Source organism: Lagenorhynchus albirostris, chromosome 2 (genome assembly GCF_949774975.1).
Source record: "Lagenorhynchus albirostris chromosome 2, mLagAlb1.1, whole genome shotgun sequence".
In the NCBI taxonomy this organism is placed as follows: Eukaryota; Metazoa; Chordata; class Mammalia; order Artiodactyla; family Delphinidae; genus Lagenorhynchus; species Lagenorhynchus albirostris.
Genome location: NC_083096.1, coordinates 141,334,955 through 141,357,294, shown reverse-complemented (window position 1 = coordinate 141,357,294; position 22,340 = coordinate 141,334,955). Strand labels below are relative to the sequence as shown.

At 37.9% G+C, this 22,340-nt stretch overlaps 1 protein-coding gene across 5 annotated transcripts in view; it reads right to left on the bottom strand.

Moving 5' to 3' along the window:
• The window catches only part of NDC1 (NDC1 transmembrane nucleoporin), a 47,157-nt gene that overhangs the window by 11,210 nt on the left and 13,607 nt on the right, over positions 1-22,340 (bottom strand). For 2 of the 5 annotated variants that reach the window (XM_060140021.1, XM_060140025.1), the window contains 10 exons: positions 21,708-21,759; positions 19,807-19,942; positions 18,680-18,772; positions 17,056-17,137; positions 14,257-14,415; positions 11,832-12,077; positions 11,630-11,742; positions 8,912-8,962; positions 7,070-7,133; positions 6,213-6,313 (listed from right to left, as the gene is read on the bottom strand). In XM_060140021.1, the coding sequence (XP_059996004.1) occupies positions 6,213-6,313; positions 7,070-7,133; positions 8,912-8,962; positions 11,630-11,742; positions 11,832-12,077; positions 14,257-14,415; positions 17,056-17,137; positions 18,680-18,772; positions 19,807-19,942; positions 21,708-21,759 (1,097 nt within the window). Of the gene's footprint in view, positions 1-4,498; positions 4,591-6,212; positions 6,314-6,364; positions 6,702-7,069; positions 7,134-8,911; positions 8,963-11,629; positions 11,743-11,831; positions 12,078-14,256; positions 14,416-17,055; positions 17,138-18,679; positions 18,773-19,806; positions 19,943-21,707; positions 21,760-22,340 lie in introns of those variants that run through there. The other 3 variants (XM_060140022.1, XM_060140023.1, XM_060140024.1) reach the window with 3 other exon arrangements.

Genomic DNA, 22,340 nt, shown 5'->3' with positions numbered 1-22,340 from the left:
CTTGAAGGCTTTCTGAAAACTTTAAAAAGTACTTTTAAAGATGAAAAAGTTCTGGAGCTAGATGATGGTTGATGGTTAAACAACAATGTGACTGTACTTAACGACACAGAAATGTACACTAAAAGATAGTTAAAATGGTAAATGTTACGTTATGTGTATTTTAACACAATTTAAGAAAAATTTGTTTTGATTAAAAAACCACTCTAGGGGCTGCCCTGGTGGCGCAGTGGTTGAGAGTCCATCTGCTGCTGCAGGGGACACGGGTTCGTGCCCCAGTCCGGGAAGATCCCACATGCCGCGTAGTGGCTGGGCCTGTGAGCCACGGCTGCTGAGCCTGCGCGTCCGGAGCCTGTGCTCCACAACGGGAGAGGCCCGTTTTCCGCAAAAAAAAAAACACGCTAGGGGCTTCCCTGGTGGCGCAGTGGTTGAGAGTCCACCTGCCAATGCAGGGGACACGGGTTCGTGCCCCGGTCCGGGAAGATCCCACATGCCACAGAGCGGCTGGGCCCGTGAGCCATGGCCGCTGAGCCTGCACGTCCAGAGCTTGTGCTCCGCAACGGGAGAGGCCACAGCAGTGAGAGGCCCGCGCACCGCAAAAAAAAAAAAAACCACTCTACCATTTTGGTCCCCAACCTTTATAAGGACCCTTTTTAAAGACTATATATATATGTAGACATGTACACATATATATGTATACGTAGTGGAATTCCACAGGATAGTAGTTTTTCTCCATCCACTAATGTAGGAAATAATGCTTTTAAGTGAATTTCTATTTTAATTAACCAAAACAGCATGTAAAAACCTCTGAAAAATAGCTATAAATATGTCAAACAAACATTAATTACTCAGATGACAGCAATATATGTGTGGATTCATGAACCTGTTGTGATACTTGGAATCTCCCGGGAGGGCCTGGCCCACTATTAGGAACAACTGTCCTAGGATATCCATCCCTCCACGGTTTGCCCTCTGAATGATTTGAAGAATGAAAGGCTTCCCCTTTCCTATTTTCTCTTTAATGATTCACAGTGATATGGCTTTTTTATTGATAGTGAAAAATAAAACAAAAGAACAGAACAGTTCCATACAATTTTCCTTAGTAATATCCAGAAGCCTGTATTTTATAACTTGCCTTAAATTCTAAGAGATACTTAGAACTTATTCTCGTTATTAAGAGCAAGTATCCCTCCTACATCACAGAACATAAAACCAAAAACATGTAACAGGGCTCGTATGAGTCACATGACACCCCTGCCTCTCAAAATGAAGGGGCTTGGGACTATTATAATTAACCCATTACATCAGAACTGTCACTCAAACCAGGCCCCAGAACAGAAGCTTTTGCCCACCAAACCAACCATGAAGCTATCCAGCAGTCATCAAACAAGCATTTAATAAGTGCCTGTCATTTGCCAGGTACCAGGTCAGATGCTAGGAATACAGAATTAAGACAAGATCCCTGCCTCTGCTCTGACTAGAGACAATAAAAGTAAAGAGACAGGGCTTCCCTGGTGGCGCAGTGGTTGAGAGTCTGCCTGCCAATGCAGGGGACACGGGTTCGTGCCCTGGTCCAGGAAGATCCCACATGCCGCGGAGCGGCTGGACCTGTGAGCCATGGCCTCTGAGCCTGCGCGTCCGGAGCCTGTGCTCCGCGGCGGGAGAGGCCACAACAGTAAGAGGCCCGCGTACCGCAAAAAAAAAAAAAAAATAGTAAACAGACAATTAAAATGCAGTATAATAAAGTGATGAAATGGGGATTACAGGGCAGAGCCAGAGGAAAGAAAAATGTGTTCTAAGCAAAGAAGGAAAGAAGAAGCATAATATACAGAGTTAGAGTCTGGTTAAGAAAATAAAATATATTTGGGGGGGAAATGGAATAGTCCATTGTGGTTATTAGAGTAGAGGGCTTATAGGAAGAACAGGATAGTGACTAAAGTCAGAATGAAGGATCCCTGTTAATAAGAGGAGCAAAAGGCCATAGTAATAATTCAGGTCAGAAATGCCAAGGGCTGAAGTGAGGCTGAAGCAGGAGGGATGGGCAAGAGAAAGGGTGGGTGGTTGATGTGGGATTGATCCCTTAGAGTTTTGCCACATGGGTGCAACTGAAGGACATGGCAACAAGGAGTTGAAGAACAGGTAACAAGGACCTAATGAAACTTGGAAGCTTTTGCACAGCAAAGGAAACCATAAACAAGACCAAAAGACAACCCTCAGAATGGGAGAAAATATTTGCAAATGAAGCAACTGACAAAGGATTAATCTCCAAAACATACAAGCAACTCATGCAGCTCAATATCAAAAAAACCAAGCCAAAAATGGGCAGAAGACCTAAATAGACATTTCTCCAAAGAAGATATACAGATTGCTAACAAACACATGAAAGAATGCTTAACATCATTAATCATTAGAGAAATGCAAACCAAAACTACAATGAGATATCATCTCACACCAGTTAGAATGGCCATCATCAAAAAATCTACAAACAATAAATGCTGGAGAGGGTGGGGAGAAAAGGGATCCCTCTTGCACTGTTGGTGGCAATGTAAACTGATACAGCCACTATGGAGAATAGTATGGAGGTTCCTTAAAAAAACTAAAAATAGAACTACCATACGACCCAGCAATCCCACTACGGGGCATATACCCTGAGAAAACCATAATTCAAAAAGAGTCATGTACCAAAATGTTCACTGCAGCTCTATTTACAATAGCCAAGACATGGAAGCAACCTAAGTGTCCATCAACAGATGAATGGATAAAGAAGATGTGGCATATACATACAATGGAATATTACTCAGCCATATAAAGGAATGAAACTGAGTTATTTGTAGTGAGGTGGATGGACCTAGAGACTGTCATACAGAGTGAAGTAAGTCAAAAGGAGAAAAACAAATACCGTATACTAACACATATATATGGAATCTAAAAAAAAAAAAAAGTCATGAAGAACCTAGGGGCAAGATGGGAATAAAGACACAGACCTACTAGAGAATGGACTTGAGGTTATGGGGAGGGGAAGGGTAAGCTGGGACAAAGTGAGAGAGTGGCATGGACATATATACACTACCAAATGTAAAATAGATAGCTAGTGGGAAGCAGCTGCATAGTACAGGGAGGTCAGCTTGGTGCTTTGTGACCCCCTAGAGGGGTGGGATAGGGAGGGTGGGGTGGAGGGAGATGCAAGAGGGAAGAGATATGGGGACATATGTATATGTATAGCTGATTCACTTTGTTATACAGCAGAAACTGACACACCATTGTAAAGCAATTATACTCTAATAAAGATGTTAAAAAAAAAAAAGAATTGGTAACAAAATGGTTGAAGTGACAGACTATAAGGTCTAAGCTGGATAGGGAAAGACATATGTGTAGCTAGGAGGGAGCCGAAAAACAAAGGAAGTGAAAATATTGACAAAGACAAAGTGTACAGAAGAAGCAAGGGCATAAGAGGCTGTGCTTGGGGGGCCTCTTACATGGGCCCACAGATTTATGGATAGAATTCAGGGTGCAAGAACTCTGGGATAAAAATTACATGTTTATCTTTACTAAGTTCTAATTAAAAATTAGCATTTCTTTCAATTATGAAACAATAAATCACAATAGTATTAGCAATTCCTGTGACTTTGCCACCATAGATATCATCAATATCTTCATATCACATTACTATAGCGATTATCTGAAATACCATTCATCATATCACTACTTCAAAGTGATGGGTTAGTAGACTCACTGATAGATCTTGTTATTTAATGCATTAATTAAAAAGCACACATTACTGTATCACAGATTTAATACTTTCATAATTGTATTCTAATATAATTGATTTCCTTTCTAATCCTAAGGACTTTATTTTATGTATTTAAGAACATTATTCTGAGAAAAAGTCCATGGGCTTCATCAGACTGTTAAAGGGACCTTTGGCACAAAAACATTTAAGGACTCTGACTTAGAGGGTAGAATCCTGGAATTTTAAGCTTTGGAGGTGGAGAATTCAGGGGATGATGAGGCCTGGATGATGGTCAAAGGCTGACACTGATGGGTATGTAAAAGACTGGTGAGGAGGTCAAGGTGTGGGACAAATATCCACGTGGACACTGAATCACTCACTACAGTCAACCTCAGGATATGGGGTGGGAAAGACTGCAAGGCAGTTTGCAAAATCTGATGCCTGCAGAGCATGACCAAAAGGCCAAATGTGATGTGGCCTAGGGGAGAACAGATGCCAGAAGCCTCACACTAGGAAGGGTTTTTATACTCAGAAGCAAAGTATCAAATCACTGGTCCTGTTCTTTGTTCCATTTACCTCTTCTCAACTCTCAAAAACATGCCTCTGCCTCTTTCTACTCTGCCCCTCAACAGTATCCTCCATTCAACTCCTCTGTTTCAAAGTAAATAGGGCCTGACCCTTCGACAAATCTATAATTCTTATCTTCCCAATCAATCAAAGGTAGGAATGACTATAACCAAATAAACAAATTGCTTTCCTTGTCATACCTACCCATAGCCAACTATGAAGAATTAGGAATTCTGATGGTGGGTAGGTGAAAAGAAAGTAACTTTGGTGCAGAATACCTTGAGGGCAGTGTGATCCTTGTGAAATCAATTCCGTTTCAACCACCATTTTTTTTTTAATGAAATAGAATGGAAAGCATTAGAATGCAGAGCACATAATAAAAGGTAAGCACTCTTCTAAGAATCTTTTGTTTCTTGTTACACCCACACACCTCTATATTCTGAGTCTAATGTAAATGTACTAGATCATGGTCTAAAAAGTTTGAAAGCCATGGTTCTAAGGGTAGAGCCATTCTCTCTAAAGAGAACCTTATGTAAAAATAAAAGCCCAGGAGAAGATGATAGACAAGTTCAGAGAGAATACAGGATGTGGATCTGCAGCTTTCCCTGGGGTCTACTACACTGCTAATGCCCTGCAATCAGCTCACATTCAAGTCCCAGCTCTGCCACTAACAAGACTTGTGTGTGAGACCTGAGGTAAGTCCCTGCACTACCGAGCCCCTCTCATGTGCAAAACAGGGCCAAAACACCTCCATCTCACTTCACAAGATAGATCTGAGGTTCAAAATAAATAATGATAAGAAATCACTCTGTAGACTATGGAACATTCTACTGTAGTTTTATTTTAAACTACATAGCAAGAGTGATTAAAAAAAAAACTATGCTATGTACCAAAGAGATGCCCAAATCATGGTTACCCTATTGTGTGGTCAGACAAGCCAAATATTAGAAGTCGTGGAGAAATAGTAGGAAATTCTTTCTTTAGAGAAAGGCAGCTGGGAAAAGAACCCAAATAATAAAACTACCCATGTGTATAAACATGTCTCAAATAACATACATGAGAAAGTGGGCACAAAGAGGACTCAAAGTGAAGAAAAAAAAAAATCACTGGTTTTGATGGGTAAGACTTTCTAAGAGGTAAAATGAATTGAGATTTGAAGAAAGGAACAGTAAAGCCTGTTTTCTCTTCATATCTTAAATTGTTTCCCAAGACCCAAAGATGCACCAGTTTATTATCCTTTAAGCCTAGTTCAGTAACACTCCTCCAGAAAACCTATACAACACACAAGCCCCTACCTCTAAATGCTCCTAGCCCTCAGTGTTTATATTCCTCATCTGACGTACAACTAATATTATAAGGCAGTGTAAAACATATCACCCAACATGAAGTTAGGAAAGGCAGCCTAATGGAAAACAAGAAGCATACGTTTTATTTTTCTTCCTTTAAGTCTAGGACTAAAAAGACCTGGTAGTTTAAAACTATGCACCCAGCCTGAAAACAGGAATCTGCTGGCCCCAGCTCTATCTTCTTAAGCCTCTGGCCAATAGGTAACTTCTTATCTGCAGGGTAATTTAACTTCAAGTCACTTTCAGTAGCAACAAATTATGTAAGGATGCAATCTTATAGCACTGAACAGAATTCCAATATCCTAAATAATCTGATTAATATCAGAGGTATATCCTACAGGTTTAGTATACTTTCTTTCTTTCTTACAATACAATTATTACTTATAAATGAATTAAAAGTTTATCTTCCTAGTTTCTCTTAGATTGTAAGTGCCTGAGGGTGAGAATAGTACCATTATTTTGATTTCCAACATATGTTTGTTGCTTAATGTGATATGTAAGAAACAAACTGAAAAAGCTGGGCAGGGGGAGGGGACAGGACCTCTACTCCACCCAACCCACATATTGCCTACCTCTTGTAGCGTCAACAAAGTATTAAGAATAGCTGGTAGTGTAGTCTGGACAACTCCAAATCTATCTTCTGTAAATGATGCTGCTACTAAGTGAGACAGACCTCAAGTGGAAAAGAAGAAAAAAGTTAAAAGCGAATCAAAATTAGGCAAATCTACTTGCAATACGTCTATTTGGGAAAGGATTAATATTCTGAATGCATAAAAAAACTTCTAAATAAAAAAAGAGGGAGTAATACAATAGAAAAATAGGCAAAAGACTGGAAAAGGCATGGAAAAAGTGCTCAACTGCAATAGTCTTGAATAAGATGACAGTCTCTGCCTTACGTTCTAGTAGGAAAAAGAATTTTTAAAAATAATATTGTGTTTGATAGTGATAAGTGCTAAGAAAACAAAGCCTGATAAGGGTGACAGCTGTGAGGATACTTTTCATAGGGTGGTCAGGAAAGGCCCCTTTGAGGAAGTATCATTTAAGCATTGAGAAGGCAGTATCTGTAAGATGAAAAGAAATAGTTCTTCAGGAACTAGATTTTCATATTTAACCTAAGCTAAATATGCTTAAACATGTCAACGTAAGTTGACAGTTAAAAAACAATCTATTAATTGCAGTTTTTTTGAAATAGAGAAAGACAGGCAAGAACCCCAGGCTCAGTTTATCCACTTATATACAAGGAAAATTTCTGCCTAAATTAAAATACACCTAAATATCTAAGAAAAATGATCTATATAAAACAAAGAAATAACAATGTATCTGAATATTCAAAGATTGAGATCGAAGTCCAGAACTGATCTTTCACGGATTATACTTCAATATTTAACTAATAAAGAAATCATAGTTGCAGTTCACTGAGATTGCTTACCTTCTAATGCCCAAATATGCATTTGGGCATCTGAAAAAACAGCCTGAATGGAGGCCTCTGGGTGCTACAAATACAATAAAGACATTTAAGTAAGTTCCCCTGAAATGATAATTTCATCTAATCAATTATGTAGACTATAACAATAAATATTTCACAGCTGCCTCTGAAGAATTAAAACCTGAAATTCTTACACAGTATGATTTAACTGCAATAAAGCATTCTGCTACCAACTCATTGTGTGACCCTTGCCAAGTCTCTAAATCTCGATGGGCCTCAGTTTCTCATTTACAATAAGAGTTGAATAAATAATAAATATATTCAACTCAACCCACCTCAGGGGATTAGCATAGAGATCACTTAAGAGAAGTGTTAAGAATGCTCTTTTTTTTTTAAACAAAAGAATTGCCTAAATACATATTACCTCTCTTAAATCGTCTGCCCTCAATCCCACTGCAAAGAAAAACCCCCAACCGTCTTTAATACAGCAAGGTATTGTGGTGTGGAGCAATAATTGGCCCGTGTAAATGGTGGATTTCATAATACACCCAATGAAGCCTACTAAGTACAACAGCATGTTACACGTCCCAACATTAAGTAGCAGTGTCTACAACTCCTTATCATACAATAGATCCACTTGCAAAGTTAGAATCAAAAGCAGCCGTTCACTTCCAAGGAAAAAGGAGATCTTATCTTGTTCAGCCTCTGCTCTGCCACTTACTGGCTATGTGCCCTTAGGCTAGCTACTTGACCCCTCTGAGCCTCAGGTTTCCTTATCTGTAAAATGAGGACAAAAAGACAACTCACAGGAATGCTGTTAGATTAAATGAGGGAACTTAAGTGAAAAGAGCATGGCATACAGAAGACAAAAGGGTAAGTTTTCTTCCCATCCTTCTGAAACAAAGCTCTGAAGTAAAACTTCAGACAACTCCTCTTCCTCTTGGTGGAAGACGAGACACCTTCCTCAGGGGTCTGATAGTTTAACCAGGGCTCTAATGGATAGCCTTATTGCTAGTTGGGTGGATCCTCCCTGCCACCACAGTGAAAAAACAGTTTCAAGAACTTGAAAGGATTCTTTGCTATGTGTATCTATATTCTATCAGAGTTACTGAGTTCTCTCTCCCCACCAGAGTATGACTCCCAAAGAATAAAAATGAGGAATGTACACCAATGCAGAGTTTCACTTGAAGGCATTAACTGAGTGCACTATTAGTTAATACTACAGTATCTGGAGAAAGGGAGAAGCTAGATTAAAATAATTAAAACAAAAATTCTTTCCCCTACAAATGGGCAAGGTTTTCCTCATCAAAGGATTAACTGACACACAACAGCTGTAGCAGTGAAAACAGGAATGAATTTTTAGCTTCTACCATTGAGATTTACTCCCCTACAGCAGCTGGGGCAGCTGACAGACAAGCTGGAAAGTCATTTAGTTTGTGGTCTGAATTACAACTTTTATCCAACCCAAGTTTAACATCTGCAATCTAACCCAGTCATCTCTCTTCTGAACACCAAATTGGCCATAAAGATGTTAGCAGGACAATGAGCCATGAAGCATCACCATGGATCTACTCATTTTGCAGCAAGGGGCTACATATCAGCACAAAGCTGCCTGCAGCCAGGAAACTGAGAAGGCCAACTAGAGCCAAGCCTCAGGAAGCCACTAAGGTGAGATGTGTGTCTAGGGCAGCTACTGTTAAAAGGGAGGTTTAGTGAAGCATGATGCAAAGCTGTTTGGCTTGCTAGGATCAAGCTAAATATTTAGAAGTCAAATCCTACCTGCTACTTCATTCTTATTTTGTTTCCTCTCCCCCCATTCCCAATGCTATAACTACATATTCTTACCTTACTGAAAAAATACATTATCAGCACCCGTTTTGATAAGAAATTCTTAATCTGAGTTGGAAAAAGGGAAGAATTAACACATACACATTTTGCAATTCTACTCAAATATAATATTACACATTTCCAGGTTCTTCCTGACACTAACTTAAATGAAACACTTCACATCTTACAAAGAAAGAACAGTATTTAAGGTAAACTACGTAAATAAATACCTCTGTACTATAAACTGGATAACCAAGATAGGCCATCTAACCTAAACTGCATTCCCATGTACACATGTCTAGCCCTCAAATTTAAGCCCTGTCATAATAAAAAAGGAACTCTAAGTGGTTCTGGTGATATTTTCTAAGACCATATCCTTTCTCAATTCTCTACAATTGTCTTACCCGTTACCTCTTAATACCAAAAAAGAGCATGTTTCCCCTACCAAAAAAAAAAAAAAAAGATCTTAAGACATGAAGTGGTTTTCTACTAGTTGATATTTACAGGGAAAACAATTTTCTTAATATTAAGCTAAAAGCTACATATCCCAACTGACTTGAAAGTAAATTCATGACATAGCAGTACTTATGGCATATAGAGCCATATGGGATCCTGAAGTTTTGTAAAATGCCTTCAGTTCTGCCCTCTCTATTAATTGATCATTCTATCAATGAACATGATATTATTTCTCCCATCCTAAAAAATAAAACCCTTCTTTGACCCCTCAACTCCTCCCAGCTACTACCCCATTTCTCTGTTCCCCTTATAGCAAAACTCCTTGAAAGATCTAGCTTTTCTTGTGGTTTCCAATTCCTCTCCCAGTCTCTCCTGAACCCACGCCAATCAGGTGTTCATCCCCTCTACTCCACCCAGTAGCTCTTGTCAAGTACTCAACGACCTCCACATTTCTAGCGCAACAGTTCATTCTTAGTTTGAGTCTCATGCTACCTATCAGCAACATCTCTGACACTCACTTCTGTCTGAAACACTTCTTGGTTCTTTCTCACCTCAACGGTGCTCCTTTGCTATTCCTTCTCATCTCCCAGACCTCGTCATTAGAGGGTCCCGGTTCTTGCATCTCTCTTCTTCTATATCTATATTCCCCAAGAATTTTCACGGAGTCTCATGGCTTTTATATTCTGATAACTTCCAAAATTTCATTTCTAACCTGGACTTTCCCCTAGACTCCAGATGTATGTCTAATATCTTATTCAGTATTTTCACTTGGTTGTCTAGTAAGTATCTCAAAATTGACATGTCTAAAATCAAACTCATGATTTCCCTACCTTACCTCTATCAAATCTCTTCTTCCAGAATCATCAGTAAATTGCAACTCAATAAACTACAACTACATTATTTCAGATCCTCAGGCCAAAAACTTTAGAATCAACACTGACTCTTTCACACCACAACCGAACCATAAGCAAGTCCTATTACATCTACCTTCAAAATATATCCAGACCTTGATCACATTTTAGTCTCCACCAAAACCACTCTAGTCACAGAGACCATCATCTCCCCCTAGATTACTTTAACAGCTTTACTACTGTCCCTCTGCTTCCACTCCTGCCCTCTGAGGATCTAGTCTCAACATAGCAGCGCTTTTCAAAATGTAAAGTTACATCATGTCATTCTTGTGGGTAAAACCATGCAGTGGCTATCCATCACATTCAGAGAAAATGTCAGTCTTTACAACGGCTAATGGGCCTGACGAGCTCTGGGTGCCTGCTACCTGTCTTATCTCACCACCCACCTACCACTCTCCCCTCACTCTGCTCTGGACACACTAGTGTCCATACCGTTCCTCACGCAAGCCAATCCTACTCCCACCTGAGGGCCTTTGCATTTTGCTGTTCCCTGCCCTCCCTTCAGGCCTCTGATCAAGAGTCACCCTATCAATGAAATGTCCCCTGATCACGCCATATAAAATAGTACTCTCTTCCCCTAGGTACTGGTCTCCTTTACCTGCTCTATTTTTCTACATAGCACGTAAGACATCAAATTTCTTCCCTTTTAAGACATATATTTTTCATATTTTGCACATGACATATCAGGATGCATCTTATAGTCAATAGCGTGTCACGGTTTAACTGGCAACTTTTTTTTCTTAGTGGTACGTAAAGTAAGTCTTACAATTAATAGTACAGTTGACCCTTGGAAAAACTCGGTTGTTAGGGACACTGACCCTCTTGCAGTTGAAAATCCACCTATAACTTACAATCCGTCCTCTGTATCCACAGTTCCACATCAGTGGATTCAACCAACTGCAATCGAGTAGTATTGTAGTATTTACTACTGAAAAAAAATCCACATATAAGTGGACACACAGTTCAAACCCGAGTTATTCAAGCATAAACTGTATTTTTTATATTCAAAGAAATGTAATACACTTGCTTGCTCACCTCTTTCCCCTCACTAGAATGTAAACATATGGTCAGGGACTTTTGTTTGCTGTTTTCCCAATACCTAAAACCACACCCTATATAGATGAAGAGCTCAATAAATATCTCTTAAATGAAAGAATTCACAGATCAAAGGCACTGTATTAGGTTAAGCCAAATGAAATTGCAATTTCTATAACTCAAAACCAGTCAAATACTGGCAATTTTATATGGGTCAACTTAACACATTAAGCATCCCCAAAGTCCTATTTATTCCTAATGGCTTACTTAAGTGAGATCCTTGATTCTCTCAATGTTACATGTAACTATAGATCCCATACCCGTATCATCCTACCTGTTCACGTTTATTCTGAATCCACGAATAAATCACATTGGGCTGTCTCACTGTCTTACCCTCAGCACTAACAGAGGTAGATGGAGGATTAGAATATTCAGTCATTTGCTGACCTACAAGAAAAAAACCCAAGAAGGTGAAAACTTAGCCTGATTCTCTGCAACTATGACATTTCAAATTTTAGAAAATAAATAGTCCTCACCAGAAGCCGAAGTCCATAATCTTGGCCCTCTTCTTGTAAGCTGAGGACTTTGAGGTGATGCATAGCACGTGTTTACATCAAAAATCCCAGCCATCCGATTCACTACACTAGAGCCAAATGGGGTCGCCAAGGGACTTGCAACATCAGGTGTAGACAATTTTGAGGAGAACAGCGATGTCTTAATTAATGATGGCACTGAAGGCCGAGGCATCTGGCTAGATTTGGGGGTTTGAAAAGTAGTTTCTTCTGTAAAAGAACAGATCCAGTGCTGAAGAGACGACCTGATCAAAGCAGGCCACTGTGGAGGTTCTCAAATTTTACACATCTCAATTCTTTGTTTAACTCATTTAACAAAGGCTCAGTAGATTGTTTCCATTTAGGTTTACATTCTCAACATCCATATTTTACTACTGCAACTTGGTGACCACTCAAGGAGCTTTATACATCTTTTTCTGTCAGGGTGGTACAGCCCCCGTTTTTTTTCTCTAAACAGGTATCTTCATCTTCAAGGTCAATTTTTCTAACTCTAAGCTGCTTTGAGTGAACCTATCAACTTATACTTTTTTTTCAAATGGCAACAACCTTATTGCATTAGAATATGCCCAGGGTTACTGCATCATCTTACTGTAACTATTACTTGGCTGAATCAAATCTACAGTGTGAAAATGTACAGAGAGAGTGCTAACCTTATCCCATTTTCCCCAGAGTTCTTTCAAGTTAACAGAAGTCACCCTGGAGACTAATTTGCCTACAAATCTGATCTGTAAACAGCTTCTTCAAAAGTTATCTCATAACTGTACCAATTTATAGAGTCTCTTGTACAAAAATAGAAGAACATCTTTCTGCCACTCCAGTACAAGGCACAAAGACAAATAAATTATACTAGTATTCTATCTTTTTAATAAAACTGGCATAAGACATCAAATATTTAAAGTACCAAATTTTCATGACATGACTCTTTAAGGGTTAATGGCAATAACAAATATTTGGAGAATCGATTTACAAATTAAGATTGGGGTTTTTAAGTTTTGCGGTTATTCCTCAAAATTAGAGGCAAATTTTGACTGAGTAATGGGATATGACAACAATTTAAAATAATGAATAATCCATATTTGGTCTGGCCCAGGATCTCCCCCAACTCAGAATTACAATGATCTTTCTAACATGCTAATTTGATGTAACTATAGCTACTCAAAATTCTCTAACAGTGCCACATCTAAAGGATAAAATTTAAACTCCTCCTTTCATTATCAAACATCATCCTACCCATTCAGACTCCTTTTTGACAGACTTCCTTTTAGCAGTTACATTGTCTTGTCATTATTTGTGTGCCTCCCACGAAAAGGTCAGTTCCAAGAATGTTTTTTCATCTTCAACTCTTTGGCTTCTAGCACAGTGCTTGGTACATGGTAGGCATTCAATAAATGCTTGCTGAATAAATAAATGCTAATCTGAATGCTAAGAACATCTGAAACACTCTAGAATCTTCTAAAATCTGACATTCATGAACTTATCTAAATCACTTTTCTTTTGTAATCTCTTTGTTTTTGGTCTATGACCCCAGCAGAGTAATGAAGTCAAAGACAGAGATGTGTTTGCTTTGGCCCATATAGTGATATTTTTAAATATCAAGATTAGGTGCCAATGTTTAAAAGTGGTAGATTTTCCCTAAAACTTCTTCAGGCTTCTCTTTAAAAGAAAAAAAAAGCCCAGAAGTTCAGATACTGGGTCCAAATTTCCATATGGGAACAATGGACTGAAGCTAACCCGCAGCTTCCCATTTCAGATGAAGACTGTGCTCTCAAGTTTACCACAGTCCTCACCCAGCCAGTTCTGCCCATTTTCATTAAATGCCTGGCTCCAAAAGGCACTGGAACATTAAGTCTTTTTATCAGTCTTACATTCCTAGGTATTGTCTACTTAAGGTGTTTTGTGAAATAGCATAGGTTTCTCCACCTGTACTTTTTCCTCTCAGCTTTCATCTTTCAAACATTACATCAAGCTATCTTAAAACAATGAAGGTGATGCCCCCATCCCCAAATCACTGAGTCATTGCAGTTGCTCCTCTCTGGGCACCGCCCAGGAACTTTTTATCTCTGGGATACTGCAATCACAGCAGCATCCAGTATTACCTGTAAAGATTCACCTGGCTCTCTACTAGAGTAAGCTGAAGTCCTCTATTTGATGATTAACATTTTGTTAGCCTTTTTACCACCACCACCACCACACTGGACTTAATTTTTTCAATCTACAATAGTACCCAGGCCTTTTTCTTGATTCAGTACAATATCCCATATATTGGATCAATTTTCCCTAAAAATATATACTTCACACTTATATACATATCCTTACATTAACTACTGTTACCTTCCGTAGGAAATAAAATGTAAGTGCTTTCCCCTCTCTTAGTAGTATTAGGAGTTACCTGGAGAATTCAATTTCTTAGGTTCCACGGGGTAGGATGAAGACATCACTCTCCCATTTGTAGCAGCAGCTTCTTGATAGAGTACAAGTTTCTGAGTCATATCATTTAAAAGATTCAAACACTCTCTTGAAATGGCTGTCCAACTGTGGGGATGTCCACCTAGGAGGTCCAAATACCAGCTTTTAAAATGTAGATAATCTTATGGTCTCCTCTCAAAATGAGGAGAAAAATCAACAAGAAATGCTATATTACACTTCGCATCAGGGCCCACTTTTCTCAGTCAAGCTACCATTTATACTCATGCCATCTAATACACAGCAGGAGTTCAATAAATATTTGGATGAAATAATTTTCCTAAAAGTCTACAAACAAAAATTTGCTATTTTACCATTAAAAAAAACCATTCTCAAATTGGTTGCTAAAATAAAGCCAAACATTGTTGCACAGTTTGAGTGAAAAAGACCCAGGTTACTTCACTAGCAGTACTGAACAGACTGAAGATTTAAGACAATGAAAATGTCTAATGAGAGGCACCCCATGGCCCCCAGTGACCTCTAAATTGCTGTGGCTCACCCACTGTGCTTCCTTACATTTTCATTTGCAAAAGAGCCCTTATTTGCTATTACATCTATAGAAGTGACACACTATTTGACAGTGATCATACTTTATACTGAGTGTTTATGTATCTGCTATCTTATTATTTAACTACTGTGATCCACACTCTTAAAAATTCCCTTAATTCTCATTATCTTTTGATTTTCTAAAACCTTTATCTCCAATAGCTGTCATGCAAAAATCGACTGTGCTTTGAGAATAGCAGAGGAGTCCACTGAAAACTGGTTTCTCCATCCTGGGCATTAAACAATCATTCTCTCTTCACTTAGGTCCCTCCTTAAATCTTTCTTCCCATTTACAACTTAAGAGGAATACCACTTAACCTGAAAACAAACAAAATACTCCATCAATAGGCCCCAGGACATTTTTTTTCCTAAATTATTTTTTTTTAATTTCTTTCTTTATTTATTTTTGGCTGCGTTGGGTCTTTGTTGCTGCACATGGGCTTTCTCTAGTTGCGGTGAGCGGGGGCTACTCTTCGTTGAGGTACGCGCGCTTCTCGTTGCAGTGGCTTCTCTTGCTGCAGAGCACGGGCTCTAGGTGCGCAGCTTGAGTAGTTGTGGCTCGCGGGTTCTAGAGTGCCAGCTCAGTAGTTGTGGCACACGGGCTTAGCTGTCCATGGCATGTGGGATCTTCCCGGACCAGGGCTCGAACCTGTGTCCCCTGCATTGGCAGGCAGGTTCTTAACCACTGAGCCACCAGGAAAGCCCCCCAGGACGTTTTTTACCGCTGTATCGCAGGACCAGTAAGGAACTATGTAATGGTCCAGTTACATTTTTTTTTCTTCCAGTTTTCAGATATAATTGACATACAGCACTGTATTAGGCTTAAAGTATACAGCATAATGATTTGACTTACATACATCATGAAATGGTTATCACACTAAGTTTAGTGAACATCCATCAACTCTTATAGATACAAAATTAAAGAAATAGAAAAAAAAAATTTTCCCTGTGATGAGAACCCGTAGGATTTACTCTCTTAACAATTTTCATATATAACATACAGCAGTGTTAATTATATTTATCATGTTGTAAATTACATCCTTAGTACTTACTTATCTTATAACTGGGAGTTTGTACCTTTTGACTGCCCTCATCTAGTTCCCCCGCCCCCACCCCTTGCCTCTGGTAACCACAAATCTCATCTCTATTTCTATGACCAGTTACATTTTAATAATATGTTCTCTGGCAGAGAACATGCCACCCTGGTACGGTTTACTTGAATATCTTGTGAAAACATTTAGTGTATAGAGAATTCTTAAGTAAACCTCAGTCTGCTAGAAAAGTATTGCTACAGTTAATTTTCCACAGCATCAGCACTGGATTTTTCATACTACCAAAAGGAGAGTGGCTCCAATCATCTATATTTTTATATAACTGGATTTTATTTCCATGTAACATGTAACTATAGGTTTATTTTATAATGTGGGAATTGGCGAGTTTGGCAAAATAATGAAGAGCTTATTACAGAGATGTAAAGCTACCCAGGTTCTGTCCCCACTGGTGCTGGGCTGGAAGGCTTTCCCTCTAGGAACAAGGCAGAGCACTACTGGCCCAGCTGCAGTCTGGAGGAGCTCGGTAAGTAACAATGAAGAAGTGTTTCAGAGTTGCCAAGAGTGTCCTTGGGCCTATCACCATCAAGTCTATTGATAGTTTCTTTTCACTTCTTTTTTTAAAAAGGAAGGCAAAGTTGCATGGCAGGAAGGGGGAGCTCTGCACTTAAGAGTCAAATAACAGAATTTCTTATTCCAACTCTGACATTAACTTTATTAAGCCATTTTAATCTCTCTCAGACTTAGGTCCTCCATAAGGATTAAACCATCTGATTTTTAAGACCCCTTATAGCATTAAAACTTCTGGGATTCTTAAACTGTACTTTTCTGCTCTAAAACTGTCAGCCTACCTCATAATTTCTTCAGGTGAAGGGAATGAGAGGACAGAAGGAAATAATATAAAAATTTAAAAATACTTTTCCTGGAAATATAATTTCTAACCACAGCAATGCAAACAGTTGTACAATGTTTAAATCAATACTTCATTTAATGGAAGTATTATTAAATATGTGTGATATTTAATGATGTGTGATATTTTAATAAGTATATCGAGCTCACCAAACTTTAAGTGGAACACTTTCTGCACACACATACTCAGTTCCTATTAGGTCTATTATTTTTAGCAATACCTGGCTGGCTAAGGCTAAAAACTTCTTGTCTTCGTGAAGGAGAATATTGAGAAAGCAACATCAGGTCCTGCAAGGCCAAATACTGAAAGGGAAAAAAATACACACTATTTAATTTTTTTAACCTCTATATAAAATCTTATTTATGAATGGGGCTCAATACTACATATCTAAGGGGAAATCAGTTGAAATTTTTCATGAAGGAAATACTTTTCAGAACCATAACCTTCCTTTCTAGACTTCCAGAACCTTCTTGCCTCTACCCTCTGTAGGCTACCCTAGTCACCGTGGGCTCCAGCTACCGAGGAACTACGGAACTCTCTGTGTTCCTTCCCACCTTATAGTGGGAAACTTAAAACACCACTTCCTCCTGGAACTTCCCTGGCCTCCCCGGCAAAAACATATACTCACACAGCTCTCAACCATGGTACTTACCATAATTTATTGTAACTGCCTGCTTACTTGTCTCACCGGGTTCCACCCACTAAACTGTGAGGCAGGGACAATGTTTTGCTCGCTGCCACGTCCAAAAGCAGTGCCCAGGCACACAGTAGAGACACAACATATGCTGTACTTTTTTACTCAAAATCTTCATTTTGTTCCCTGGCAAACCACTTCACTCATCATTCAAGATACCATCCCTTCTGCGAAGGTTTCCTGCTTTGGTCCCAAGCAGAGTAAGTGGTTCCCACTGCACTTACCACAGTAAATTTTCATTATTTTGTGTATCTGCCTTTTCCATTAGGCTGTGCTTTGTCTTATTCATCATTACACCCTAAGCAACTAGCAGTGACTAACATCTGCCCAGTAAATAAAGATCTTTTAAATAACCAAATGAGTAACTGATATTTTTGTTTATCTAATAAATTAGTCATAATTGATATTTAAAGGTAATCAGAACCTTAGTGGGTCATTTTCTTATTAGTTTACAACTTTTCTAGAGTGTAATCCAAACTCTAGGTTCTATTTTAATTCTTTTTTAAGTACTATGACCTCTTAACAAGATCATATATATTGTAGTTCTACTTTTAAAATTTCAAAATGAAACTTAAATCAAAACAATTTATTCTCACTTAGGTTGATTTATAAACGTACTGCAACTTCTTTAGACTCTTTTGATTAAAATTTGTTTTAGGATTATTATCATTATTCAAATTTTAAGAGAGTTCATTGAATATGTACACACTATCAAGTACTTCCTTTGATCATAACAGCCAACAATTCTATATGAGTGAAAATATATCTTAAACCAATGATTAAAAAAAAAAAAATCAGTGTTTTGTTTTGCTACCATGAAGAATTTGTGAAAAGCTAACGTATATGGTTGTATATCATTATATTTCATGCTTGAAATATTTTTATATCTCTCCTAAATATAGAATTAGTCTAGCTTATACACATATGTTGCAATATATACTTGCATCTTAGTCACTTGGAATGAAAACTGAAAAAGTAAACAGCATTTAATGTAGCATGTAGGTGATTTTTACAATACTTTTTACAGTATTAGAATATTCTAGGCCCTCAAAAAATATATCGAAATACTTAATTATGCAAATATTAAGTCTATTCCATAAGGTAAGTTAGAGATGACTGTGTAAAGACACAAAATGCATAGTTCCACTACCTTTATGATGAGGGGAGGATTGCTGTTTAAAACTTTCGGGAGGCATTCATCTGACTCTTCTGAAAATGGTGGTTGAACAGGGAACAGACGAGCCTATCAAATATAATCAAATATAAAGACTATGGAATGATTATTTTCATGACTTAATTACATTCAGTAAATTAGCACTATTTGAAATTTATTATAAAGGAGACAATACAACCAAACTAACATCTTTAGTGTTCCTCGCAAAAACAGATTGCATTAAAATTACATATACCCAAATACACTACCTTCTAACATGTTACTTTCCCAATTTTACTAGATTTCTGACTTCCAATAATAGAAACAAATTTAAGAAAAAATTCTCTGAAGTCACTGGAGGGTACAAACCTACAGAGATGGTAAAATAAAACAGAAACACTCATTTTCTAAGACAAACATTTGGATGATGAAGACAATGCAATTCCTACTCATTTAAAATCATTTCTTCAATATAAATTTTTAAAAGTTCCTTCAAAGAACAAGTATTTTGGGCTTCCCTGGTGGCGCAGTGGTTGAGAGTCCGCCTGCCGATGCAGGGGACACGGGTTCGTGCCCCGGTCTGGGAAGATCCCACGTGCCGCGGAGCGGCGGGGCCTGTGAGCCATGGCCGCTGAGCCTGTGCTCCGCAACGGGAGAGGTCACAACAGTGAGAGGTCCGCGTACCGCAAAAAAAAAAAAAAAAAAAAAAAAAAACAAGTATTTTATTGCCTTCCTTATATTTAAATATTTTAATACTGATCAACAGTATCTATATCAATAGCATGTAAAATTAATTTAAAATTCACGCCGATCTAGTATATGCTCAGTAGAGAAATAGAAACTTTCAGATGAGAATTACACTATAGATAAAACATAGTAAGTACCACTAACAGTTCATTCAGTTTAGTTTTCAAACATTAAGAACACTAACACTGTTGCTCAGAAAAAAATACAAATAAATGATGGTTATAAAAGATACATGCCTTATGAAATCTCAGAAGAAAAACCAAAACCCAACTTCTCAAAATGGCTTTGGGCACAACAACATGCTGATCAGTGCTCTACTAAAAATAAACCTCTGCACTCCAAAACAGAAAAGTACTGACAAAAAACTCAATACTAACCTCTGTGGCATAGATTTTGAAGAGGATCCACGAGATGTACCAAGTCATCAGGACAAAGACACCACACAGCCAGACATGGTAAAGTAATGAGAGATTCAAGAGGCCACTCACAGTGTCAAGAGGCCTATGAAACTGCCTGTGAAAGCAGAAATTACTATTTAATCCTGTAGGAAAAATACAATCTAAGCATTTAAGAGACATGAGGCCCTACACTGAGAAACAAACAAATCCTATTTCTAAATAATAATGGTGATAGATTCCTCTCCTTTTGTACCCTGTACAGTTCTTTCACTAATACCTTCTTATAAAGTACACAAGGGAGCCTTAAGGGAAGAGCAGACCTAAACTAGCTCTTAGTTTCTTGCATTCCAAATCTTCACTGTCACTTTCTATGATGGAAGAAGTCTCCCCTAGAGACTGGGTAAAATTTTATTGTTTATTGTTGTTTTGTAGCTTGATACTTAAAAACCATTCAGCATGACTAGCACCTCTCCTGGACCAGATTTCAGCTCTATCTGTATGTGTATAAACAGTTTCATAGTAGTTAAGAACACAAAGTACTATCTAAAAATAACAAACTTTACTTTTAAAATAAGTTAAGAAACTCTGTTAGAATGCTAAATAAAGGGAATGCAGGCAATGTTACCAAAACCTTGAAGAGCTCAATTTGCAAAGTCATTATAATCCTACAATCATACTTAGCAATTGTGAAAACAGGACTAGAACCTCTGACTCTGCTATTTATAAATGTTGTGATTTTGTTAATCACTTGACCTAACCTACCCTCAGTTTCCTCATCCATATGGTGGCATAATCTCTTCATTCTACCTCTTAGGGCTTTTATGAGATTTAAAACAGTTTATGTTAGGAGTGCCCAGCGTAGTACTTGACCTTCCTTGGGGTTGGGGTGGCGGTGGGGATGATAAAGTTTTTTTTCTGCTTTTAAATAAGCATCACTGAGGGCCTGGCATACATTAAATCCAGAATATCAGGCACTGCCATACAAACAAAACATTTTTTAGGTGAAAGGAGGAAAAAAGTATTATATTAAATTTCTATCAATACCATTATTATTTTTTTCTTTCCATTTGACCAAGTATAAAACCTGGGCTAACATAATAAATGACCCACACGTTTGGTTTCATATATAGTGATTAAGCAGAAGACAAAACTAAATTTTACCTAGCAACTTTTAAAAGTCAGGCATTTTTTGAAATCTACACTGGAGAAACCATAATACCTCAAACATCCATTAATGTCGATATTCCCACTCCTCAAAAGTGATAGTAGTTAAGATCATACAAAAGTATCACAGTGGAATAACCAATAATTAAAAGAACAAATACTAATAGAGAAGTTTACATTTATTCGCTAAATAAAGATTAAAGCTTTGCCTATGTGCAAAGTGCATAAGGAATAACTAGAACAATAAACCCCAATGCTGTCACTCCATTGCTACTTATGACCTTCAACTGGTCACGTGACCTGACTCAAATCTGGTTTCCTCATAGGTAAAATTAGAGTAAAACCATAGTATGGTGCTCATCTACCACAACATAGCAAAGAATGATTATTGAGGAGAAAAACAAAAGAGAGGTATGTCCATGCAACTCAAGAAATCCACTTATATAAAAGCTGTATCTAACAAAAAAGGAATTATCATTGCTTATTTTTGGGGAAAGGAACTGGGTGACTAGAGACAGAGGCCAACAGATTGACCATATACCCTTTTATATACCATTGGAATTTTAAATTATGTGAACTATGTGTATTCAAAAATGAACGCAATTTTTTTAAAAATTTAAAGGCTAAATCTAAATAAAACATCTGGAAAGTAGCAAACATCTAAAAGGATGGAGAGAATTAAAAGCATTAAAATTAGGCTTTTCAGGATCACTTACTCATCTAACTGAAGGTCCATAGCAGTGCTAATCCAAGCTTTGGGAATGTGGCCTGAAATGAAAAAACACCATGCTATATCATAAAAAGTTAATGAAACAGATCTTAATCATGCTTTGGAACATGAAGTGGATGAGATGACCAAGTAGACACCAAGATCTCAGTCAAAATGCTAGACTTTGATTAGGAATGGGCAGAAAAAGAGAGTAATTTCTAAATACAGGCAGTCCTTGCTTTGCACATGTCCAACATGTACTTATTTCAGTTACTGTGGTTTAATAACACCAGCTTGCAACAACACAATTCAAATTTCAGTTACTGTAGCCTTAGCTGTGCATAACTGAATATAGCAATTCTAGCTTTTCAATAGTACACAAATCAGTATATAGATAACAGATGGACATCCTTTCTTTCAAAGTCTGTTAGTGATTAGTCACTCACGTCTGTTATTCAGTTCTGGCACAGACAGCAAAGCATGTAGTTGTGTTGCCTCCTTATCTGCCATGATAAATCTCCATGACATTTTACCAAAATGAAAAACTGAAAGAGGAAACTGGCCAAAAAGACCAAAGTGCAACAAAGAAATGAAAAGTGGTAACACTGGAAATCTGAATGAAACATAACTGGAATTAAAG